This window comes from Lathamus discolor, chromosome 6 (genome assembly GCF_037157495.1).
Source record: "Lathamus discolor isolate bLatDis1 chromosome 6, bLatDis1.hap1, whole genome shotgun sequence".
NCBI lineage: Eukaryota > Metazoa > Chordata > Aves > Psittaciformes > Psittacidae > Lathamus > Lathamus discolor.
Window position 1 is genome coordinate 28,195,535 of NC_088889.1, and position 27,433 is coordinate 28,222,967.

Sequence of the window (27,433 nt, forward strand, 5' to 3'; positions counted from 1 at the left end):
GTGTGGCCACCCAGGCATTTTTCGAACAAGAGCGACACCTGGGTTGTGGCATTCACTCAAATGGTCTGTTTTATGCTTCCAACCCTTAACTGTCCCACAGAAATATGTTTCACAGATGGGATGGTCATTGAAACAAACTAGTAAGTGAACACAATGAAGGCAGTTTTATGCATTGGCAACTTGTCTGATTTAATTTTAGACTTTCTTGATGGCTGTGTTGGCCCTTGACAGCCATGGCCTCTGGATATTGCAGCACAGGATTTATTATTTTTTTTCTTAGAAAGTACCATTTCTACTTATCATATCATAGCCCTCTACAAAGCAAGGCATTTTCTGCTGCTATTGATGGAGAAAAATGATGACAACGAGTCTAATTGTCAACTCGCACCCATGAACTCTAATCAGCTTTAGTATATTGTTGTCATTTGCTTGTGCCAGTGAAAATATAAAAGGGCCAGAGTATGGAGACATGCCCCAAAGATACATGGAAATGCCCAAGTTTTGGGGGGGTGTCCTATCCCCCTGACATGAGCACCTTGCACACCAAGGAGACAATGTCTTCCTGTGGGTCACAGGGGGCACATCAGCCTCTGTAAATTGTCCAGGCCTCTTGGGAAGTCACATGAACAGTCAGGGAGGTCTTTGGATTCAAACAAATGAAGCTGTGGTAGCCAGAGAATTTTGAAACTGAGGAAGCTGTGGATCTCTTCTCAAAGGAATGAGCAAAGAGAAAAGTGTGAGGAAAAAGCAAACTGGAGGACAACAGGAATGTGCACGGATTACCTCAAAGTGTGTATAGATTAGTGTATTTTGATACATTTGGATACCAAAATGTACTGAACAAATGCTGTTTGATTTTGATTATTGAACATTCCTTTATGTTGCAAAGTATAATGGAAGATTTCTTCGATTTTTCCTGTTCACATAGGGAATACAGAGACAAGTCTTAGTTAAGGTAAGCATTAAACACAAAGAAAGTGGGAAAGACCAATATTCCGAAATTAAAATGTTTTGCTTTTGCTGAGTGACTTTAAAACATGGCTGGAAAGTAGATCCTAGCCACTTTCAACCTGATGTCATAATTACCCATTTTTAAAGTCTATCATAATTGTATCAAGCTTATACTGAGGTGAGAAAAACCTTAAATGTTCAACAAGTTCCTAAAGCCTCTTCTCCAAAGAATAGTTCTCTAGGTGATACTGCTGTGTTCATTCCATCCTCATTCCCCGACATGGATGCAGGCTCCTGTGAAGGGTGGGTAAGGAAAAGGCCAGTCTGCATAGCTGAAGTTTACAGGAGATTTACTAGTTGTGAAACTGAAGGTTGAAGTCAAAAAAATTGTTTTGTACAAAGGAGGCGATTGGTCAAGTAGAGTGATTGCATTGTGGAGCTCTAAAAAAGAATCAGGCATGCAGAGCCATGCTATACCTTGTCCATCATCTGTGCAGTAACTATCTGCCTGCCAGATCTCACCTGTCACTCTGCCTCGTGTTTGCTAGCTCAGCACTGTGAAGCAGGCAGCAAGGGGAGAAAGAAGCATAGCAAAGGACACAGCAGACTAGATGGTGCTGCATTTGAGCTTCGAAGTTCAGCAATACTCAGGGAGCTATGGCATTCCTTGTGACAGGAGGAAGCCTGGAGGCTTTTTACAACAGTGCTTTCAGTCAAACCAAGTCCGGGAACAGGAAAAATGGCATGAAGTGACTTTCCCACCACCTCCAGCCAAGCTTAAAAATCTGTTCAAATGGGAATTAAGTCCTAAGCCTTTAGACAGAAACCTCTTTGAGCTGAGAGTAAACCAGAAACAGTTCTAGGGCTGTCTCTTTTTTTAGTTTGGATGTGTTGCTAACACAGTATAACGCTACAGTCAGCTACACATCATCCCAACTGTAAAAATTAAAAAGAGCTGTTGAATGTCAAGTGATGAAGCACTAAGTGTCACAACTTCAAAAGTCCTGTTTTTCTGGCAATATTTACTTATTCACATGACACATTAACATATGTAATAAGTACATAAAAGAACAAATGTCATATGGAGAAGAGAAGCCAATGTGTACCCATAATATAGCGAACAGTATCAGAAAATCCTTGCATAGTTTTAATTTCTTGACTCATATACCTGAAACACAACCTCTATGCTGCAATAGCGCTTTTTTCTTTGGTGACTGTCGAGGTTCACAATTATTGTTCCCTTATTTTTTGTCTCAACACACCTAAAAGAGAAGTTTCCCTTTCACTGAATTTCCTCTAGAGGAGTTTATGGAAAAAGAAAAAAAAAAAAGAAAAAAAGGAAAAAAAAATAGGTAAAGCTATAAAGAAGAGCTGTTCTCTAGGAAGATATTTTAAGCATCGTTACCTCTAACTTTGCTAGCAAAGGCTTATCCCATCAGTCCTTAACTCATACAAGCAGGGCACGTTATTAAGCCATGGAGCTGCCACAGGATTATTGTGTAAGATTATGACCAGATCTTGAAAGTTCGTTTTGTCTCGGCTTTTCAACTGGCATACACTTAACTGCTTTGCTTGCTTCCAAATTACATCTAATGTCCATTGCATGTGTCATATGGCAAACATCAGCCAGTTCTGCAAAAGCTGTTTCTAAACATGTTTGGTTAGACTTTTTTTAAGGCAAGTTCATTTCCTCTGCCAAATTTAAAGAATAGACAGCCTGACATGTATGCAGCATTTCAGCTTCACGGTCAATAGTCTTCATTCATTATTTGGGTGTGAAAATAAAGTGTAAGAAATGAAATGCTGCTACAGCCTTCCCTACATCTGATACTAGTAATTGGTTCCTCCAATGAGAATATTATGTGTTTGGTACATACACTAAGAAAATAGAAACACAAAGGGGAATGATGAAAACATATGAACCAGACACAGACAAAAATAAAATTGCATTATATTTTAGGCTAGTACATTCCAGACCTAAATTCTTTTCTTCTCCAAAAGAATAAAGATTGTATTGATATTCAGCTACTAAGAACAGATATGTGTTGCAATTTTAGACTTCTGAAGAGTGTGGAGATCTGTGGCTAAATAAATCTCCCCATTTTTAAACTAGTGGAACAGTAGCAAAGATGCTGACTATGTGCTATTCATTATATAAACTAATATATTTGACAGCTGAACTGAGACTCTCACTGTTACCTTCAAACTTGAACTTCGACTTGACCTAATCCCATATCAAATGATAACAGTTTACCATCTGTCCTTGGTCAGCCAAATGGAAGACTTCAAAGGATAGATTTAATAGCATATAGTTTGGCTTTGACATACAGACTGTATCTGTTCTTACTTAAAGAACAATAAAACCTTGTATTTAATTTCTTTTTTTTTTTTCTTCTTTTTTCTTTTTCTTTTTTTTTTTTTTTTTTTAACAGATGGAGGGCTGGTGTCTTATTCCATTCTGTCACCCCATCTGGACGCCTTAAATGTGATACTAAGGGAATCATGGGGTGAGCCCACCAAAAGCTCAGTTCAAGCTGAGATACAGTGAGAAAGGAAAAAAAATAGACTGATACCTATCTTGCTTCATGGCAAATTAAAGGCATTTAAGGCTGCCATAGGGGAGTGTGGAGAAGAAATCAGTACTTGCTTCTGAACTAAGGATGGCAGAGCATAACAATGCAGCATTGGAGTGCACTGTAAGCTCTTAAAGAAGTACAGATGCTTCATCAGTGACACCTAATTGAAAACAAACATTTTTGTCAGTCAGTTTATGCGGCACATTGCAAAGCAGCAAACCACAAGTCTAAACATCACAGGAATCACTTTCTGCTTACTGTTCCTCCTGAGATCTCACCTGGCTGAGTTTACCACAGAAAAACATTCTTTGGGGAATTCAGAGAATGTGTTTTAGTCTCACTGAAAAATTAACTGTTTTGCTCTTTTCTGAACGAACTCTTCATTATAACCAGAAGTAGTTTGTTTTCTTTTAATTCTGAGTAGTAGATTCAGTTAACGTATTAATGGATGAAAGACCACTAAATTCATTTAGTCTGAGCTATTATCTCTTTTACCATAGGGCAAATGACTGAACCCAGTAATTCCTAAACGAGAATGTATTTTCCTTACTATGAAAATACAGTTGAGTATGGTTATTACAAATATACCAGTGCATGATGATTCCTTTGTCTGTAACTGCTGTGCAGAGACTAAGGATGAGGTCTTCTCTTTTCGCATCTCTGAAGTATCTACAATATTCAGCAAATGGGTTTATTTTTAGTGGTCATTCAGAGTTTACTCTGGTCATTTACATAAGTGGACTTCAAAATGCCCTTGAATTGCAAAACAGTGAACCAAAACCTTATCAATGGTGGCATGCCTTTATATTAAGATAATGCCCCTGATCTTATAAGCAAGAGCTTCAGACCCCAGTTATCTTTAACCTAATATTTTTTCTTTTGGCATTAAGAAACTTGGGGGGAAAAATAAAGGATGGCACTCACAGGCAAATGATTAACAAATATTAGGAATCTATCCCTATCACTTCCTGGAGTCTATACACCTCTATGGATATGAAAAAGCAATGTAATTCACTTTTCTCCTACCAAAGGAATTTGAATCAGTCACCATGGACAAAAATGCATCATAATGTTGTCATGTCAATCAAAGCTTTGACAGACAATGCCAAATCCAGTGACCAAGGCTTTGTATATGAACAAGTTTCTGCTCAACAAACCTCTGCATAGATCCCCCTAATCATATTTGAGAGTATTATTTACCAGGTGAACCAAAATAAAAGAAGAAAGGGAAAAAAATTAGACTGATCCTGACCAAATATATTTTTGTGTTTTCTGTGACAAAAACCCCCACTTTTATTTTTTTTGATTGAAATGAATCATTTTTGTATTTATTTTTTTTAATGGCAGCAAAAATGCAAGTATAAATTGTTACAAAACTGCTGATGCCAACTTCCCCCGTTTTCACCTCTGACTTTTATTCACAAACTGCAATGCTTAGGTAGATCACTTGAACAGAACAGCCCTGTTTTGAGTCTCCCAGGACAGCACCCCAGCCCTGAAGCAATAAAGCTATTTGAGGTATGAATCTCTCCTATTGACACTGTTCCACTTTGGAAAATAAGCATTTCCTAGATCAAAGACTGAGACTTGAGTGGATATCTTAAACACATGACTGCATAATTACTTTATATAAAATATATCTAGCTTGAAAGCTCCAGTGTAATCTCAGCTTCAAAATGCACTCTGGCTGGGGAGTTATGCACTCTTCTGACACACAGGAAGGGCTTGATTTAAATCCCTGTCATCAGTTCCTTTCTGAGAGACCACGGGACAGCACTTCCTATGGAGAGCAGCTCCAAGAAGCCAATTTTTCAGGAAATAATAAAGGAACATGCATCTGTATATGTGCTGCAACTTCTGTGCAGTCAAGAACTGGGAAAGGAGGATTTGAACATGAAAACGTCTGTCCTCTACCAGTACCTCAGGCACTCAGCATGAGGCAGGCCAGACAGCACCAAAACACCCAAATCCCCAGTCCCCATGAGGGAATGACACCTGTAAGCATTACAAAGTGGAAATCTCCAGAAATTTGTTTGTTTGTTCGTTGTTAAGAAATGTTTCAACCTTGTTTCCTCTAATGGATATTTGTTCCATTCACAAGCATACTCTTACTGGTATTCTTGTGGAAGTAACCAAAGCAGCCTGTCTGCTTTGAGACAAAACCAGCACCAAACTGGGGCAGAAGGAAGCATTTTAAAGCCCTTTAACAAAGATCTTGGTAGGTCTCAGAGACTCAGTCTGCAGCTCTTCCAAAGGAGCCAGCCTGCGCTATCTCTTTGAAGGCTCCAATAAGGTAGCAAACCTGTTTTCTTAACAATCTGTCCTTTCTCATCTGCAGAGGGAAAGCAAGTCAAGTGTGTCCTTATAAACTACTTTAGTAAAATGGATGTGCAGTACACACTTCATTACAACCGCCATGGGGATTAAAAGTAACTTGAGCAAATGGCCCCAGCTCCTTGTAATTATCTTTTGAAGATACTCGACCACAAAAGAGAAAAAAAAAAAAAGAAACAAAAATAAAAAAACGAACCAACAAACCAGCTTAAGAGCAGCCGAGTTTGCCGAGGGACCAGAGCAGCTACCACAGGCTGTGGGCCCAGTCCCAAGAGCCTGGCTCTCCTGCACAATGTCCCAGCCTCTGGCAGGAGCCGTGGGCCGCAGGAGACAGGGAGTGCGTAAGCTCCTCAAAGAAGCCCGGGCACGGCTGTGTGCAGGACCCGACTGAAAGGCGTCCGGCTTTGTGTCTGAGCAATGCTGCCCTCCTATGGCATGTTCTCAGCCCACTCCCTTCTCCGCTGACACGCCTCTGTCTCAAATGCCCTTAATCCCACCAAAACGGCAAAAGGAGGGGGTACGTGACGATCAGTCGGTTACTCTTCCTGGCTCAGGGCCTCTGAAACATATTCCCAGATGACTGATCCAGCTGGCAGAGCCCCATACTCTGTCCAGGCCTTTGTGCTTGGCCACAGCCTTTCCCAGCCTTCAGGTCCTATTTCCTTCTGAAGTTGCTTGGCTGCGCAGCTCATTCCCCTGTTAACCCTTTCAGAGGTAATAAAACAGAGAAGCAAGAAGCTGAGAAGTTTAACCTAGAGCACAAACACTCTTTTAAAAACAAACCTTCACATCATGAGAAGTACCGGTTGTAAGAAGCTCCTGACTTACAGTCATGTACTCCCCTACTGCACTGTCCGGGGTGACTGCAGGTAAAGTCCTTAGGGTGACCCAGTAATGAGTCTTCTTCCTTGTGACTGACTTCTCCTCTTTAAGAGATTATTTTTCTTTTGAAAACAGTTTCTAGCTGCATTCTTACCTACTTACTAGCAAAGCTCCTCTTCCTTGTTGCCACAAAGTGGCTGCAAATGGCTGTGGCGTTGTCTCTGCACACCCTGCTCACAGCGGATCTCTACGGCTTTATGTGGACTCCCTTCAATATGACTCAGCACTGGCCCCATCTGAGGCTTTCACAGCTTACTAAAATGTCTTTCCACTCCATCACCAGTCGAGTCAGTAGAGGCCTCTTGCTTATTGGTGGGACCTGGCTGTAAGTCCTGAATACGTGTGAAGATTTATTCAATAAACACAACACTTGTCTGAAATGTGGCACAGGAGACTGAAAAGTCAGCGAGTAGTTCAGCAACAACAGAGGCACCCCCATCTGAAATGATTTTAAGTGAACAAAGGCCCCCAGCTACATTTTTGTGAATGGTTTTTTTTCTCTTTGTAGAGAAGGACACTTGAACCGGGGACACCTCATGGGTTTACAAGCAGCTGCAGTATATAAATGTATAAGGGAAAAAATAATATAAATTGAAGAGAATTATCATGGGAAGAGAAAATGGCAATCCATGGACTCTGCTCAGATCCAGTTGGTGCCCTGGATAACTGCGTATTTTGTGCGCTGAGGTTGGTTGCATAAAGCACTCAAGATACATGGAGCCATTTTTAGCTTATAGGGAATACGCTTCTACTTCTACCATCAAATCCCCCCAAAACCTGTGAAATCTCTTTTCCAACAAGAAATAAATCTGCCTTATACCATGCCAGCCAGCTTTCCAGATTCACTGTGGTCAGAGCTCTGTAGTTTTGCAGCAAACCTGTAGCTTTTATGTAATAAAAAAGTAACTGACTTTGTGTTTACCACATGCCTTCTCAGATGCTTCTCACATCTGGATTGCTTCCAGTGTACATATATAGTTTATATATGTTTATAACCTTATAAAGTTTTTAAAGCTTTGGCAGTCTCTCAGCCAGAGCTGTGATGTAGGTCTAATGTGTGTTTATGGGGCCTGAGCTGAGTATCAAAATACTGGAAAGTTTCAAGTACCTTTATGGACTTGCAGGTGGAGCTAAACAGAAGCTGTAACCCAAGTGAGGAGGACATCTTCTGTGTGTAAAACCCAGAGTTTTTCCTACAACAATTCCTGGCTCACTGTAATCACTTGAATCAGACAATCCCACGCAGTGTATTTCTCCCAGGGACGTGCAGAATCCTACAGCTGTCTGCATGGACACACAGGCTCTCACCTCCCAGTGGCACCCCACGTCTCACAATCCCCTGACCCACTGCTGTCCACACTGCTTTGCACATGACAACAAGCCTGAGCTACAGGTCTGGCCCGCACTCTAGCCTCCAGCGTGCCTCGTGTGCCATGGCCAAGGTCTTCCTCTGCCAGGTGGGAGGGCCCTTTGCAAGACTTTACCCTGGCGCTGCTTTGTCTGAATTGCACAGACCCCACTGAGGAGTGGGAGAAGGGAGCATCAGCAAGTGCCCATCTACTCTTGGATACAGAATTTATCTTTAGTCCCAGGCTTTGGTTCCACATCCCACCCCAAAACTTTCCCTTAGTGTCTCCTCAGTGTGTCCTCCCGCTCCAACCTTTGCTCTCTCCTTGAGCTCCGATGGTTTTATCACTCCACTATGACATGCTTTTGAAGCCTGATAAATAGCTTTTGATGGTAGGCCATAGCTGGCACCAAGCAGTGGAGATTTTGCATATAAAGCTATTAAAACACAAGGTAACATGGTCAACTTGTTTCCACACTGCTATAGCAAGCAGTGAGAAGGAAGAAACAGAACACATTTCTGTAATGAGCTAATTACACTTAATACAAAGAGCATGGGGTGTCTCGTCAGAGGCTGTATTTGATGGATCAAGGAATGCTGGACACTGTAGTCTGCATTCCGTATAATACCCGAGCATCTGTTTCAAACCATTTCCTGACAATCTAATCTCCACCTTGAAATTTCAGAAGATGTAGACACCAGTTTTGTCTCCCCTCACTACCCTCGGAAAGTGAAGCATGGCTATTTTTACTAGCGTTACAAGACATCTTCTGTTTAAACCAAACCTGTATAAAAAATTGAATACTTTTACAGCTTTTATACATTATGATGAGCATTGTTATTTCCCTTTTTGAGAAAACACCCTCTATGAATATATATTTAGAATTCTTCGCATAAGCTGATGAACTGATTGTAGTCATAGAAATACCAGAAAACTGACAAATTGTAAATAGTTATTTCAAAAGGTAAGTACTGGTCCTCTACTACTGATATACTAGCAGCTTCCTATAAAATAATAGCTATCATTTTGAAAATACCAGATCCTCAAACAAAAAGAAAATACATACCAGTTCAATGTCCCTACTGTACAAAGTGGAAGGTTTCAGGAATGTAACGGAGGAGATTGTTGCAATTAATTAAGCAACCAGAATTTGCTTTTGCATAGGGTTCTTTGTCTATGAATTGCAAAGAACTTCTGAGCAGCAGGCTATGAGTTCTCTGTTTTTCTTAAACAGAGGTAAGAAAGGCTCCAAAACAAATCCTGTTTCAGCAACAGAGACAGACAGTGAACCCAGCAGCATGTTCAGTCCCAGCACCCTACTGTAAGCATTACAAAGTTTCCCTCAGATAAGGAGGCAGAAATGTGCCAAATTCTGCCCTCCGTAACACCAGTGGAATCCTAGCATCATAATTAAGGTGACGACACAACCTAGTCAGTCAACCATTTCGTGTCTGCCCAGCTAATTATATTTTAACTGTTACAGCAGCTTGGATAATCAGTTGGCAGCCATATGAATGCTTGGTTGGTGCAGCACGTATATTTCCCATCTTAAGGTGATTAATGTAATTCCCAGCCCAGGAGATGCCAGATGATGAGTTCAGTGCAATCCCTGAGTATTTAAAAGCAACTGACAAAGAGAAATAATCCAGGGCATACCCACACTACTCCTCATTTGTGCAGGTAAAGAGTTTAGAGAAGAACCTATGTAACTTCCACTACAGACAGCTCCTCAGACCAGACTGAATGGACTGAGGCTGTTTTACTCCTGAGGGCCCCCACAGGACACTAACATTGCACCTAAACAATTTTGTTGGACAATGAATCAAGAATAAATGCTTATCAGGACTTGCATGAAGGACCAGGAGGTGAAATACCATGTGCTGGCTGGGAATTTTATATGCAGTTTAGCACCTGACTTAGTGTGTGATGCTGAGCAAGATGAACAATGTTTCTGGTCCTGTTTCCCTGTCTTTAAAATGAGGAGGGTACTTAGTTCCTAGGTATGAGCTCCTCCTACTGAGGCTGTAAGACTCAGTGTTTGTAGAATAACTTGGGATCATTGGAAGAAAGATGTACAAAATCATTATTGATCCCAAATGTTTTGTATACTCTGTTGCTGCACTCAATAAAGCAATCAAGTACAGAACATGTTTCTGCAAAGCCAACATGTAAAAAATTCTCTATTGTCTCTTTCCACTTTAGCAAGCAGCCCATGGAAATCTTTAGAATCCCTAGTCAATACTATTTAAAACATCAAGACTGATTTTACACTCCGCATTCTTTGTAATTTCTCTTTCTCTCAAATAGGTAGTATTCTTGTGGGAAGAATGTCTTCCCTTCGTAATTATTACAAACAAAGCTTCAGACATGCAAGTCTTCAAGTATCAGGTGAAGGCCTAAAATTTTGGAGCTTTCATTATCCTTTCAATACAAAAACACTTCCATGGGGATTTTCCTGCTTTTGCTTGAAGGGAAGTGTATTTTGTTTCCTTTCAGTGTTATAGTGAAAGATAATGTCATGACCACCGCATAGACTTACTGGTAATCCATTTCATGAAAAATCAAATCCACCTGTTGTATAAGCGTAACTTTATTATAATACAAGAACGCATACCGGTAGCCTAGGAGCAAATTTGTTCCCACTTGTCCCTTCCAATCATTCATCTTGCACTGCATGTCTCTGGGAGTCATAGGGCTAGCCTGTGCATCTTGACAGCCCTGGAAATTATTCTAAATCAGTTCATCGCATTCCAACCCAACACTTCTTTTGATTACAAAGTTAATACCCTGAAATGGACATTCCAGAGTGAACACTGTGAACTGCTTAATTGGTCACAAGAAGAGAAAAATGCAAGTGCCAGGCTGAGTGTGACAATGGACCACCTCACAAGCGTGTCAAGGTCCCTCTGGATGGCATCCCTTCCCTCCAGCGTATCTACCGGACCACACAGCTTGGTGTCATCGGCAAACTTGCTGAGGGTGCACTCAATCCCACTGTCCATGTCAGCGACGAAGATGTTAAACAAGATCGGTCTCAACACCGATCCCTGAGGGACACCACTCATTACTGGTCTCCAGCTGGACATTGAGCTGTTGACCACAACTCTTTGTGTGCGGCCATCCAGCCAGTTCTTTATCCACCGAGTGTTCCATCCATCAAATTGATATCTCTCCAATTTAGACACAAGGATGTTGTGTGGGACATTGACAAACGCTTTGCACAAGTACAGGTAGATGACATCAACTGCTCTACCCCTGTCCATCAGTCCTGTAGCCCCATCATAGAAGGCCACCAAATTGGTCAGGCAGGATTTCCCTTTAGTGAAGCCATGCTGGCTGTCACCAAGCACCTTGTTGTTTTTCATGTGCCTTAGCATGCCTTCCAGGAGAATGTGCTCAAAGATTTTACCAGGCACAGAGGTGAGACTGACTGGTCTGTAATTCCCCGGGTCTTCCATTTTCCCCTTCTTGAAAATGGGGGTTATGTTTCCCTTTTTCCAGTTGTTGGGAACTTCACCTGACTGCCATGATTTTTCAAATATGATGGCCAGTGGCTTAGCAACTTCATTCGCCAGCTCCTTCAGGACCCCTGGATGGATTTCATCAGGTCCCATGGACTTGTGCATGTTCAGATTTTGAAGACGGTCTTGAACCAGATCCTCTCCTACAGTGGGCCCAAGGTCTTCATTCTCACAGTCCCTGCATCTACCTTCTAAGAACTGGGTGGTGCAGTCAGAGCCTTTGCCAGTGAAGACCGAGGCAAAGAAGTCATTCAGAACCTCGGCCTTCTCCAAATCCTGTGTAGCCAGTTCTCCCGAAAGCTTCCTCAGGGGGCCTGCATTGTCCCTAGTCTGGTTTTTGTTTGCTACGTACCTGTAGAATCCCTTCCTGTTATCCTTAACATCCCCAGCCAAGTTTAATTCTAACTGGGCCTTAGCCTTCCTAACCTGGTCCCTAGCTTCCCAGACAACATCCCTGTACTCTACCCAGGCCGCCTGTCCTTGCTTCCACTTTTTACAAGCCTCTTTTTTCCTTTGAATTTTCCTCAGCAGCTCCTTATCCATCCAAGGAGGTCTCCTGGCCCTACTGCTGCACTTCCTTCTAGTTGGGATGCAGCACTCCTGAGCTTGTAGCAGGTGATCCTTGAATATCAACCAAGAGCCTTGGGCCCCCCTGCCCTCCAGGGCTATATCCCATGGAACCTTACTAAGCAGGTTCTTGATGAGGCCAAAGTCTGCTCTTTTGAAGTCCAGAGCAGTGAGCTTGCTACACGCTCTTCTCATTGTCCTGGGGAGCTCAAATTCGACCACCTCATGATCGCTGCATCCAGGGCTGCCCTAGAGCATCACATTCTCAATGAGCCCTTCCCTGTTGGTGAGCACGAGGTCAAGCATAGCACCTCTACTTGTTGGCTCCTCTATTACTTGCAGAAGGAAGTTGTCTTCCACACAATCGAGGAACCTCCTGGATTGCTTGTGCTGTGCAGTGCCATCGTTCCAATAGATGTCAGGGTGGTTGAAGTCCCCCATGAGAACAAGGGCCTGCGAGCGTGAGGCTTTTGCTATCCGTCTGTAGAGTGCTTCATCCACAGGTTCTCCTTGATCAGGCGGCCTGTAACAGATCCCCACAGTAATGTCTCCCATGGCTGTGTTCCCTTTAACCCTGACCCACACACTCTCTGTAAACTGCTCACCTGTCCCCAGACAGAGAATTATTTACATCCAGATCAGCAACAGATTACATTAAAGTACTACAGGCCATCAAAATAAACTATTTCTTAGGTAAAAATTAGATTTAAAATTTCCTTCTGAAAACAAAGAAAAAACCCCACTGTTGTTCTAACAAAAGTGTTGTACACTCTGTACGTTTAGCTACTTCATAGCAGGCTCGAATGAGCGAAAATACTGCCACATCAAAAGGGTTAGGAACACATAACTAAGGAGCAGCAAAAGGAAACAGGACTGTGCTACTGACTCCTTGTACCTATTAGATTGGCTTAGCTGTAATGTGAATCTACTCTCTGAGTGATATCTGGCCTATCTATAGAAACGTGTGAGACATGAATCAACCAAATGAGTCTCATTCTCCAAGTATAAGACTTGACAGGTCTGAATGTGGGATTTAAATGCCTGAACAAGGAAGGAAAAAGATTCTAGGGATTAGAACTTTCTGCAGAACAAAAAAATTCCAACCTGAATCCACACACTGTAAAGTATTAAGGGCATCTTTTTATCTTTGGAAATTATTTTACAGTTAACTGAATAACAACTCTGAAGATAAAGCCTCTTTTTATTCTCTCCTTGATTTGCAATGGGAAGGATTTAAAGAACTATATTTGATCCATTAGGTTGAGGAACTCACAGTACTGTACATTGGTTTAGTGTACTAAATTTAGTTGACTCCTGTCGCTTTCAATTACCCTTCTAAAAAAGACAGATGAAAAATAATGTCTCTCTTTATATCATTTGGTTTGCTGTTGATTAATTCTTCTCTTCTAGTGCTTGCTTATGTTTTGTAGGGTTGGGGACAACAGAACAGCTTAAGAGGATGAAAAGCCTTAATAAAAAGCTCTTTTTCTGAGTTTGAGATTGTAGAGTCTTCCCTTTCGTATTTATATCTCATCAATAAAATGTCAGTATTGTTGATAAGGACGTAAAAGTCAGATAGAGAATGGACTGAATCTTAACGTTGGTCAAATAGGCCAACTGTAAGCAATCCTGAATGTAAAAATAAGTTTCTACACATGCTATCCTCATCATTAATGTGAAGCAAAACTAAATACAAGTTTTACATAATTAATCCACTGATTTGTCCATTTTTGCCACAGCATAGAACTATAGAAGAGTAGCATGCCTTAATTCTTAAAAGAACTGTGTTCCGCATCAGGGGTACTCTCAGACATTTCAGAAATAGTTCAGTTCCATTTGGTATGACTTATGTGTATGCCCTCTGTAAGCTATGTACAGCTCTTAACACCTCTCAGCCACTCAAAAGGAGGTAGAAAGTAGGCATGAATTCTGGGGCGGGTCTTGAACTCAGCTACTTCTTTGCAAAGGATACATAGTGAGAGGCAAAGGGTTTCTTACTGTGATGTCTTCCAGCCATCAAATGGTAATCAAATATTTTGATGAGGACGAAGCGAAAAGATGAATAAATTTTAGTGATCTGTTTAAATTTCCAAAATAGTAATAGTTGAACTTGACTGCTCTCAAAAACCTTGTTCTGAAAACAGAAAGAAGCAGCAATGATTTAGCCTAAGTTTCTGCTGAGTCTGAATAATCAAAGATATATCAAAGTTTTATTCTTCCATCTTTTTTTTTCTTTCCGTTTTTTGACTGGGCTGATACTCCACAAAGGCCAAAAAAAAAAAAAAAAACCAAACAAACAAAAAAAAAAACAACAAACAAACAAAAAAAAAAAACAAACCAAAACCAAACCAAACAACAAGAAAACAAACAAACAACCCACACACAAAAAAAATACCCAAAAGACCAAAGCCAAAAACCCAGCCCAGGGTTCCGAAGAGAAAGGAAGTGCTCCATTCAGAAATTCACTAATTCTTTCCAACCTTCCTGTTGAAAAGGCTAGAAAATTCTCCCTTGATGGTGCTTCATTGTCAGGATTAATCTACCACTAAAATGTAATGTAAAAAACTTGGCACTAGTCACGTATGTTTCATTGATTTCTCCAGACAAACACAAAGCATGAAATCCAAATTCTGTAATAAGACCTGGAAGAACTTCTGACAGGATTGAAAAGCTTTCTCTTGCATCCTACAATAGTGCTGGTGACAGTAAACTGGGTAGTAAAGCAGTATCAAAGGCAAAGTTGATGATTAGGAAGCGTATATGGAATTGCCGGGAGTTGTGACTTCCTGGAAACAAGTGTCTGTGGAGCAGATATCCTGAAATCCCTCTTCCCTATCCATCCATCAGATGTTCCCTACCCTTTATCTTGATGAATGTCTTCTTCAGACACTGGGATGCCACCCGGAACTGGGGGAGAACAGATCACATCTGCACCATAGCTGGCACAAGCATAACTAACTGGCAATGCCTATAGATTCTGCTATCAGGCATGTAGACGTGCAAGTCTGATAGGTTTTGGTGGTCTTATGGCTTAAGTAACTTGCCAGCAGATCATATACTAGAAACATGTCACTGCTTGTGATACAACGGCAGGTGTGTTCCTACCCGTAACTGGAATGCACTTGGTAAGGCATAGTTTGAAATTTACCAGTTCAGACAAAGATATCTTCTTCAGGCTGTAACAAAGGCAACAAAAGAATGGAAATATCGTAGTAGACATTCACTATTTTCTTTATGAACAATCTATTTGATGAATGTAGTTTCACGGTTAAAGCCCCTTTATGAACAGGACTCATGACAGAATATGATGCAAATCCCTTTGCCACCAGAGATTCAGATCCCTGTTTGGCTGGTGTTCTACTAGACTGATCAACTGTTGGGCAGATAATATCCCCTGGTACTTTTCTAAAGAAGTCTTTGCAGTTAGAAATAAAACTTTCAGATTTAAGAAGTTGGACACTCTCCATTGCTTGCTGCTGACCTACATGGGCTATCCATGCATTCAGGCAGGTTTCCACAGTAAAAAAGCTCCCAGTGGAATGCAACATGATCTACAAAAATCTTTGTCTGTCTTCTAATCTAGGTACTTGAGAACTCATGAGATAATAAGGGGTTTATAATCTATGCTGTTTCTCCCTTGGGGATCATTAATACATTAGGAAACTCAGAAACTCCTGAGAAACCATACCAAGAAAACATGTATACATGAAGACTATTATGCATTACAAAGTAAAGGAATACTTTGGTGGTTGAACGTCATACATCTGCATGAAACCATTTTCCAGAAAAGTAACTTCTTTGGTACAATTTTTTTCATTCCCATCTTTCAGAAAAGCTAATACAATTTTTGAAGGCAACACGATACTGTGGAAACACAGTGAACCATAGCGTTCTCTAACGAGTCACATGCAGATGTGTCTGTAGGGGAGAAGTAGAGGGAAAATGGATGGAAGGGGGAGAACAATGTCTATACATCTTGTAATCTGAGGAGATGCTATGGTGGAAAAGAGGAATAAAAGGAGAGAATTTAGGGAGCAGAGAGCAAAGCCTTCTCCTCTATTCGTGTCCCCTTTAAAGCTCCATATAATATCACAGCCCCTGCCAAGCTGTGAAACCCAACTGACCCGCTGTGAATTAGCGGATCCCCCAGTACCCATGTAGGACTCATACTTCTGGTCCCTGGGTTTTGAACATTGCAAGCACAGCTCTGATCAGAACAGTGCATCAAATAGCAATTAACATTGCCTGCACTTAAAGGGGGAAGAAATCAGATTCAGTAGGACTGAAAGTGACAGATGAAGGAAATACCCGAGGTGGATGGCTCTGTTTTGCTTTTGCCAGGCAGATATGATGAGGAGGAAACAGCAAGCCAACCACTGGTGTAGGAAAGGACCACACCTTGAATCTTCCACCCTAAGCAAGAAGCAGAGAGCCTGTCCAGAACAACAATGCATTTCCTTAGCTGTAAGCACAATGGTCTGTTGTGCCCTGGCCTGCTCCAATGCCTAACAGTGTTTCAGGTCTGCTATTACTCCTCTCATTTTCAGTGCTTTTCAGAGCAATGTAAATTTCAATAAGGCTAATAATTAGCCTAATAAGGATAAACAATTAGTCTAATAAAACCTAATGTACTTGCTGGAATAACCCAAGAATTCACTTGGAAGGCAGAAGGAAAAAGCATATTGACATGATGTAAGCAAAGTAGCTAATAAAAGAATTCATTTTACCATAGGTACTCAACATCTCACATTCTAGGGCACTGGGTACTATGCAGATGGATAAGAAAACAACAGCCTCTTGAAAGAGATTAAAACAAAGCCAACATGCAAAAAAATGTGAAGAACACAGCAAAACCACAATACATTTCAAAACATTTGTTTCTCACTCCTGCAGTTCCTCATTACCTCTGTCACTGTACTCTTGGTAAATCAAGGAATGTCAAGTTCAGGCATAAGTTCTGTGGGCTAGCTTAACAGTTACTGTGTCGCAGTGTGTAATTTCAGTTAAGAATTACTCATTCGTCTTCTGCAATTTTGCTTCCATCAGTACTCTGAAAGGATAATTCAGCAGTGTGCTAAATAACCAGAAACATTGTTTTCCTTGTGGGCAAGGGCTACAGTTTTAGAGGAACATAAATTTGATTTTCAGATACTGGATACCTGCACCTCTTACTGGCTTCATATAATATTTTGAGCACTACCATCTTAGAAAAGTCCGAGTCTATAAATTACAGATGATCAGCTGTCAATGACAGAAGGAAATAATTGTTAGACAACATCCAGATATTTTCAGCACTCTTTTGTCTTCTAAATATGATGCTGTTTACTGTACACCTTCCACTATGGCCATCGCCAAGCATTATTAGAAGTGAGTCAGGGATTACACGCTTGCTAGCACAGATCCACCCCTCACCATTCCAAAGGAAACAGCTCCATAATGAGAGATTAGTGAGGATGCAAGAATAAAGGCTTTATATATATATATATATGTATATATATATATGTATGTATCTGTTTTCAGAAAGGAATTCAGTTTATTAGTAAAACTGGTTTTGTTCTCATTTAGCAGCAGATAGATAAAATTAGCTGGAGGGTTACTTACTTTCAAGTAGATGCAGTTTTCTACTCTTCTCCTGGCAGAAAAGGAAAGTACCTTCTGGTTTTCAAGGCACAGATCATGTATTTCTTGTGGTATGAAGTAATTTCTTTTAACATTCAGCTGTGCAATTCACCAATTCCCAGAACTGCATGTTATAGTTTGCATTCTGAATAAAGCTAAGTACCTTCCCTTCCAGGGCTCTTTTGTCTTCTAAATGCACCCTCCTTGGTTGTATTTCATGTTATTGTGTTCTCACTGCTTCGGTATAAATGAACATATTAATCCTTAATTTTCTAGGTTTCTTGCTCCATTTGCCAAGGAAGCATTTTTCTTTTCCCAGAAGCTGCAGATGCAGGTTACGACTGTGCCAGCTTCCTCCTGTTTGGAGCCGTCTGGCAAAAAGAATTAGTTCAGGAAAGTTCATGAAAATGTATGCTTTGTTTTCACTTCTACTGTACTTCACAGCTGTCTCACTATGTTCTCATCACTTTTCTTTCAAGTATACTTATGAAAACCCATCACAGCAGCTAAGGTCTGAAGGGCTGGAAAGCTGACCTTCCAAGACGAGGGGTAGAAATATGGGAGGTAATCTTTCATCAAATGACAGTTCCTCCACAACACTTTTACCCTTTGGGGTATCCCTGAGAAAATGCAAAACCTCAATTTTGGCTAGTTGCAGCACTCAGAGTGGTGAAGAAAAAGCTGTCAGGATTCACTTGTCAGCAGCTTAGGCAGTTGTAGAACTTGAGGTCCATTTACAAATACATCAGGTATTTGTACGTGGTATACCTAAACGCAAAGGCATTAAAATCTGGCATAGAAGCCTACATGGGCAGGTATGTCCAGCCTGAAAGAAGGCAGATTTTGGCTGGGATAAGATGAAACAGACAGCAAGAGCTACAAGTGCAATACTGCTGGTGATTCCATGTTTAAAAACATGGTATGTCAGTGTAGAGAAAACTAGTCTGCAGCATCCAATTAGACCTGTTGCATTTTTCTAAGTTGTCTAGGTCACTCTGCATCCAGGCAAAACTCAGATCACAGAAACAGTATATTCCCTCTTTTATATATCCTTTCAGGAGAAAGGAAAAATAATAAAAAAAAAAAAAATAATAACACACACAAAAAAAAAAAACACAAAAAAACAAACAAACAAAAACAAACCACAAAAACCACACCACAAAAACCGAGCATCTCCCCGCCCTCCAAAAAAGAACCCCACACAACCCATAACTGTTGCTACAAAGGTATCATCCACAGAGAAAAAGAAGGCCTAAAATGAAGCGGCAAAGAATTCATGGAATCACGCTTCTAAATCTTCAGCTTCTCAATCTTGAAAACACAAGGGAAGAAAACGGAAATGCATGCGAGTTAGTACACAGCTGCATAAGGCTATCCCTGAGATCCCAACTAGAACTGTAAGATTTCCAAAGACGTTGATCTTACCACACCTCCTTTGTTCCTGCCTATAAGAAAAGGACATCATGAAAATATGTTCTCAGAGAATGAAAAGTTTCCTTCTCCCTTTGAGTACGGCATCACTGCAAAGAGCCCAGCACCCCCAGCAGCACAGGAGGTGAAGGGACTGGCACTAACTACCACAGAGTTTTTACAATCAGTTTGAAATTGCAGTGCAGCTACAAGCAGCGGGATATGACTCACGTTCAGCGAGCACCAGCTCTACGTCTTGTTTAACAATGGAACTGGTCCACTGTGAAAACTCTTAGATGTCCCAGTATATATGATGTTAAAAGCATACATACACTGGTTATTCAGACAATCTGGGGTTTCCTTCACACGTCCTATAACGAAGCTACTGATACTAAGCTATCATCACCCATAAAGGGCACTGCAAACCATGAGCAACTCGTAAGCTTTCTATTAAAAGTGTAGCAGTATTAGTATTTGATGTCTTTACAACAGTAAAGATTTTTTTTTTCTTTAAAGCAGAAAAGTCTGAGAAAGCCATTATTTGTCACAGGATGATCCAAAGGCTGTTAATCTCCTGTCTACACCTTATGAAAGAGGAAAAAAATCTAATTTTAACAAATGCTACCAGGGACAAAAAAAATTCAGACTGATGCTACGTTAAAGTACTCAGGAGGCTGAAGTATCCAGCCACGGTCTTCAGTAAAAAAGAAAATTATAGGGTCTATCAATTAGAGAAGCAGTGCTCTGAGCCTATGTGCTGGCATGCTTACAGTTTTTTTAATGTCTGGCAGGATGTTTTACAAACTAAACTCAGCAAGATGACAATTCTACCAGAAGGTGCTTCAGATGGTTTTGCTAATAATTTTGATCAGCTGAAATGGAGAAAAACATCACTTCATTTATTTGGCTTTTCCAGAAGCTGTCAAATCTGTGAACTATTAACTGCCCCCTTCCGCACCCCTCATCTCTCCCACCTTCTTCCAGAAAATACACTTCACTTTTTGGTTTTGTGGTGGGCTTTTTTTTTCCTGCAAGTATTCTGCATAATCTGCCTTTGTTCCCCAAACAAACTTTGGTCATTCTTTGTGTATTTCCTTTGCTAGAAGGAAGTGCCATTTCTCGAGAATATTCATTGGAGGCTGGTACTGCTACTGCTGCAAACATCTAAGTGCTAACCACCATATATTGGCTTTTGTTTTAATAGCCTTTTAACCAACTTTGTTAATGGTCTGAACGCAATTTAGATATGGAACTTGGCTAAAATGTAGCTTCAATTGGCTATTAAAATTTAAGAGCCAACTAAGATAGCTAATTACAAAAAAGCTCCAGTGATAATGCTAAGCAGAATTAGTAATAGCAAATGACAGTCTGTCTAGTCTTATTCCCAAAGGGAAAGAAACTCTTAACTGAGAAGTCAACCAGACAACGTACAGAAAACCTAATTGCATTACTGGTATTATGGCATCCCAAATCTGGCAGCTCACTGGGACAAAACAGTGAGAAAAGTCTGTCAAACTATTCAAGAAAGCAAGTGACCCCCTTCTTAATGCTAGCTGCAACAGATAGCAGGAATTATGTTATTATTTTAGGTTAAGTGACTGGGAAATATTACTGCTAAAAATATCAAATTGGCACCATTTAAAAAATATCTTATACCCATCCTGAATTTGATTCTCTCTAGATATTTTAGATTAGGGGAAAAAAATATAAACAATCTGTCTGCAAAATGTTCAAGTACTAAAGAAGCATTCTGTGCTTCATTATCAATATTCTCATTACACCATCAGCTGAAGTGCCGACTAGTTCTCCTGTGAAGATTTATCATGTATGGTGGCCACTTTGAAACATAGGTAGCAGAGTCTTTAACATTCCCTACTCAAGTGTTTCCCTGCTGTGCCTGTAAATGTCAGTCCAGTTTTTTCACGGCTGTGCGCACAGATTAGAAACAGCAGGAGAGCTTGGGAGTATGACTACAATACCAGTAAGGACACTTGTCTTCATGGCACTGCTCAAATGATTCTTGGAATGCAGGACCCTGCTGTTTTCTAATATTTACACACAACTGGAGTCATCAAGAGCAGTAAATGCAGTCTAAAGGCAGCTTGCTTCTTTTGTGTTAGGGGCTTTACTTTCAAACAGGGATGTCAACAAAATTCGACTACATCCTGTGCCTCTTAGAAAGCGGTGCATTTCCCCATCACTGTTTTGCAAAAAAGCAAACACATATGTGTGTGCAAGCACAGACTGTGTGTAATACATACAGCAGTACTGCAGGTATTATCACAGCCATCCACTTGGATCATCCTGATTGTCCCAAACTTCAAACACCACGGCAGTCCGCAGCGAGCCAAAGGCATTCTTGCCCATGAAAACTGTAGCTTTGCAGAGTCTCCTGTGTGCAGTAACAAGACCCAAAACAACATTCAGCTAGAATGGAAAGCACCCTTTTTCTTCACAGAACACCTATCAGTACAAAGGATAGTTTTGGGGTGGGAAGAGGTAGGAGTGTCTTATGAAATCTGCACCTTAAAACATTCTTTATAAATACATGGAAATGTCTGTTGCATTTGGCTTTGGTAGCCAAATTCTTTCAAAAGAATTTTGAAATTCTTTCAAAAGAGAGTCCTTGAAAACTTGAAAAGTAAAGAAAGTAAGAAAGTTACTAAAAAAATTAGTATGTCCAACAACTGAAGTACAAAAGAACATTGAGTATGCAAGACAAGCAAAAGAATACAGTATGCTTTCCTGACAACAGTTCTCGCGAATAGTGCAACATACTGTTCGAACAGAATGATTAAATGAAATCACTAAAACGATAGTTTGATTTGAGGAGTCTTAAATATAACAGAGGCTTTAGCAGTCCTATTTTTACATCTGAAACAAAGAGAATGCCAAGCTTACAGTCGTCAGCCACACTTTGCAAATACCCAGGAAAATGAGTCTGCACAGCAGTCAGAACAGAAAAGAGGAGGCATGACACCTTTTAAGTATGTTATTCCAGTTTTATTTCAGAAGAACCGATTCCCTTGTTTTCAAAACACAGCCTCATCATTCAGTCAAGATTTTATGCTACAACATACATGTTTCAGTCAGCAGGCTACTCAAACCGTATACAAGCAAGCAAGCAGAGCACTTTACATCCACACAAATACACCACCCATTGGCTCATATGGATTCCTTTTGGTTTGCTAAACTTCATAAAACACTCTTCCTGACAAGAATGATGTTCATGCCCTAATTATGCATATTTTTGCAGTATTTAAATGAAAAGAAATGGTATCTCACTGATATTAAACACAAGTCTGAAGACTAAAAACTGAGCAAGAGAATACTTTTAAGAAAGGTTTTGGAAGATGACGTGCTTCTCAACTATTAAAAAAAGTTAAATCATTTCGTTATGAGAAGCACAAGCAAGTCAAGCTTTTATTGGAACTAGATACTTTACAAAGTTATTAATAATTATAACTTTTCTAGCCTTTTCACTAATATAAAAAGTTGAGAGGGGCATTGAGAATGGGCATTGGGTTTCTGTTGGTTCTTCTCTTTGCCCTGGGCCCTGTCTAAAATTCTGGTCTCTTTCTTTCCAGAGAAACTCTGAATAATTGGAAAGTTATATAAACAGAAATACCATGCAAAAAAAATCCATTACCTGTCCTCCAAAGAACTGTTTAAATGTGTTTTATAACAAACTAGAATGGAATGATGAGATTTTTGTCTTATGTTTTCATTTTTTAATCAAATTCAAGACAGACTTAAGAAATGTCTCTACAATTTCGGAATTCACCTCAGTGTACATCTAAGTAACCTCGAATAAGACTTTACCCAAAATCAGAAAAAATCAGATGCAATACTACTGTTCCTTCTAAAATACCTATAAGGAAACTAAGTAAGGCTTTATTTCTACATTATAAAGCAGAAAAAAAAAAAACACTTTTAGTTTGCCTTTAAGGTATTCGTGTATATAAAAAATAAAAATGCATCCTCACTTCAAAGTTGGAAAATTCAGCATTGGTATTTAACTATACATAAATTATGCAAATATTTTAATAAAACATTTATTCTTCAAAACCAGGTACAAACAGTAGTCGTGTTTTTACAGGATTCATCATTTAAAAAGGAAAGAAAAAGTCTCCAGTGCTACAGTAGCTGACAAAAGCCCAAAGGTGATTAACTTATTTATTATTCCATCTATTTACTTCTGGACTCTCTTTCTGGTTGCTGCACCTTTCTTGGACTGTGGTGAGGTCATATTCCGGGTTCTGGTAGCTACCGCATCTGCAATTCAAACAAAAAAAGAGAAGCCTTTCTATAAAAGTATCAGAAATGGATCACAAGAAAACACTTGTAGTCTTTAAGAGGATAGATCAACTCAAATCATTCATTTAGTTTTGACTGAGGGAATGGGGGACACATCACATGGACTCAGAAAAATTTGCCATAAAACCATTTGCCATGACACTAATTTCCCCTGAAAAACATATTGTACAATCCCACTTGTCAAACAGTACATTACAGACAGTTGATCCAATTTAATAGCCCACCTCCATCAAGAGATGAAGAATCTGGTACTCTTCAAAACCTAAGCTCCTCCTTCCTTCCCATGCACCAAGTATGATCCTATGATCCCTCCCAGTATGAAGCCATTTTTGGTATTCGTTGGACCTTTTCCTAAACTGAACCAGATCCATAACCAGGCAAAGAACTTTTTCTGGTCTGGTATTCACATAGTGTTAATGGGTTGCAGCATCTTAGAGCATTCTGAATGGAGCTGATACAAGAGGAGGTGGAAGGAACACAGGTAGAAGATGTCAAGCTGTTAAATCAGCTCAGCTATCAGTGCAACTTTATCTACAGATTTGAAGCTATTATTTGACTAGTTTATTACCAAAGGTAATGAACAGTGCATCTAAATAAGATTCCTAACAAATCTGGCAGACGGGTTATTCAAAGAGACCATACTTAAATGCAATAATAAGAACCTCCCCGCACTTTGATGCTTCCCTGCCCATTAGCAGGGAAGAGGAAAAAAAACCACCACAAAACAATCCACCACAGCTCATTTCTGTAACTCACATTCAACTGTAGCAACTTCAAGAAAAACATATCACATATAACAAATTTTTCTACCATTTTCATAAATGCAGTAACAATTAAATGTTTTTTATTTCGTAGTCGCGCTTTTTTTTTAAATTATTGTTATTTAATCCTAACTTCCTCCTCAAAGTCAGTATGCCTAACTACTTAAGTGATTGATTGTAAAACTGTATGTAACTGTACAGTTCCTGTCAACTTCTTAATGTATATTATTGACAAAAAAAAAAAAAAAGAGGTAAAACTGAGTTTCATGGAAGTCTATGAGAAAAAAACTGCTTGCACAAGACAACAGTCTTTGAGCAGTGTGAGTCACTGATTGTTCAAGCTCAATGAGTGAATTTTGGACAAAACAAGGAGGCAGAGAACACTGCAAAACAAACCAAATAGTCTCGAGTCTACTCAACAGCAAAACCACATCAAGAAAAACAAGAAACTATTGCAAACAGTTTTGCTTTCATGTTTGTTTAATTTTACACAAGCTAATTTGCTCAAAAACTGTTGTTTTGAAATTAAAAATATCAAAATTAACCTTGAAGAATTTTTCTATTCTTGAAAATTAAATGGAAAGTGAAAAAATACTCTTATTCCTTTTTTTTAATCCCAAAGCACTTGCTGCTTTCAACATAAAACCATGAATGGATTTTGTTGGACAATATATCTTTAATAAATCCCTTTAAAGAAATGGACAGCTTTGGTGTTAGTTTCTCATTGAGCACAGTAGCTTTATCAATGGAAGATCTGTTCTTGCAAAACACACACCCCCCAACACTTTCCACCCCCACCCCCCCAACTACTTTTTAAAATTCAAATCCACTCTGGTACCCTTACAAGTACTGGAAGCTAAAAGCTATACAAGCAGTTGCCATAAAATAAAGTAGTAACTTAACTATGTAAATTATTCCTTCTTTCAGCAAAATTCTGGTTTATGTTCAAGAACTAGTGTCTAATTTTCAAAGTCATGAAGTATTTCAGCTACTGTAATAGTGATATCAAGCAAAAGACAAGTCTTCTGAATTGTCAAATTGGACAGCCACAGTGGTATGTAGGCCAAGTTATGCTATCAACCACACGAACTGTACCAGTTTACCCCTCTCCATCCCTTCTGAGATTTTCCCCTGGAATTTTTGGATTGCAACAGAAAGCAGAAAATTAGCAGTTTTCTCTTCAAAAAAAAAAGCAGCAACCTGATCTTTTTCCCTTCCATTAATCTTCACAGGTTTTAACTGAAGTAACTGATTTTTTCTTCTCCAGTCATATACTGTATAATCAAATGCTGCAATGACCGGTAAAATTCATGCATTATTATCAGAAAGACTGTCGATATGAAAATGATCACCTTCAGTAGGAAACTACTACAGCTATTTGGTTAGGAAAAAAAAAAAACCAACAAAACAACTGAGTCACCAGATTTGCAGGTTTGTATTTCAGGAATCTAGTATTTTATGGTCATCACGGCCAATACAAGAAATTAAAGCTTACTAATTCATAGTTCAGTGAGAGTTTACCCATTTCTCATTGCCTATGCTGGAAAGCCAAAAAGGAGAAGAAATCTACACTGCCTCTGATTTTTTCCTTTATTGCATCAATGAGTTCTTTTTTAAGGTTTTTCTAAACAAACCATCATCATGAAGAATCTGTGATTCATAACAAAAAAAGGAAAAAAATCCTTGTCATGGTTCTTTTATTCATCATTTCAAACTTAAGCAGCAGAAATATTCTCTTAAACTAAGTTAATTATGTTAAACTCAGAATAACTGCTCTCAACCCATGTTTAGCTTCAAAGTTTGCAGCTATTTCAGAACTGAAGGTCCTTCTGCATTTTCAAAATTAGTTAGCCTGATAACATATACCCCATGAACTTTTCTTGTGGGAGAAATGTCAACTCCGTTTCTGAAAACAGGAGAAGTCCTGTGTGGGCAATACCAAATGAGGACACAAACAAAGCTATTACAAGCAAAGGAGAGGGTTTTTATAAAGCAGACTAAACTGAATTAGGTTGCAACAGCAATTTAAATGAAGAAGAATTATATAGGCAAAAATAAACCAGATGGTGTCACTGCACAGCTTGTTTCAAGACTGGAACAAAGTTCAGCAGAGGCATAAAGAGTCCTACAGGCTCTAGAGATATTATAAGACAAGTTAATCGTGATATCTGATCCCCTTCATGTAAACAGTATTATAAAGCAATTTTACAGAAAAAAAAAAAAAAAACAAACCAACCAGCAGCACTGTGTATAGTTTTGGGCCCTATCCTTCAAGAAAGTTTTGAGAAAAATGGGGTGGTAATCGTGATCATTTAATTTTAGCTTAACTGAAGAAAGGTAAAAATGAGGAGAGATGCGATGTGCAAAAATACATGCAATCTGCAAAAAGTTGCTGCACAAAATGAAAGCAATATTCATGTCTGCAGTGGATAGGACAACTAATAAGGTTAAGGGAAATTCGTATTATCTACTAAAAATACTCCTTTATCAAGTCCTTTTTAGTAGCAATGATAGTTAAATATAAGCGGTGTTGACCAGGGATTTTTTTAGAAGCTTAATCATCGAGATTTTAAGAGAAAATACAATGTGTATCGAGATGAACACTGATGTAAATAAGCCTGTCCATACCTATGACTGGTGTAAAGAGTCTCCCTTCCCACCTTGTTTTCCAATTCTACACACACCATTTGAGAAACATGCATAAATCTTGCAGTAAGAGAATATCATAGGCTAGAATATTTGAAAACAGAACCACATACAGATTTTAGACTGTAGGCAAGCATCAGGTCAGTGAAAAACATCTAGCAGCAGGCATGCTGGATGTTAGCAACTGCATCACTTGCATGCATTATATTTCCACCTGGCAAAGACTGAGTATATGCCAGTCCCTGTATAATGGCTGAAGAGTATTAGCAATTCTAGTCTATGCAAGCTCGTAAACTAGACCTCTAGTAATCATCATTAAAAAACACAGCTAACATATTTCACCCTCAAAAGCAGCACATGTAGTAGAGTAAGCTGATCACACCTTGAAAGGTTTCTTTTCTTAAAAAAAAAAAAAAAAATCTAATGTGTGCACACACGTGCATAATCTCTCACACACACACTGCTGTATGTTTATCTCTTTAAGAAGCAAAGGTCCTTAA

At 39.5% G+C, this 27,433-nt stretch overlaps 1 protein-coding gene across 1 annotated transcript in view; it reads right to left on the reverse strand.

Moving 5' to 3' along the window:
• Positions 1–22,190: 22,190 nt before the first annotated feature.
• VRK1 (VRK serine/threonine kinase 1) overlaps positions 22,191–27,433 on the reverse strand; it is a 35,445-nt gene continuing 30,202 nt past the window's right edge. Inside the window, exon 13 of the mRNA XM_065685441.1 lies at positions 22,191–23,484. Coding sequence (XP_065541513.1) covers positions 23,402–23,484 — 83 coding nt within the window. The 3' untranslated portion in view covers positions 22,191–23,401. The remainder of the gene's footprint in view (positions 23,485–27,433) is intronic.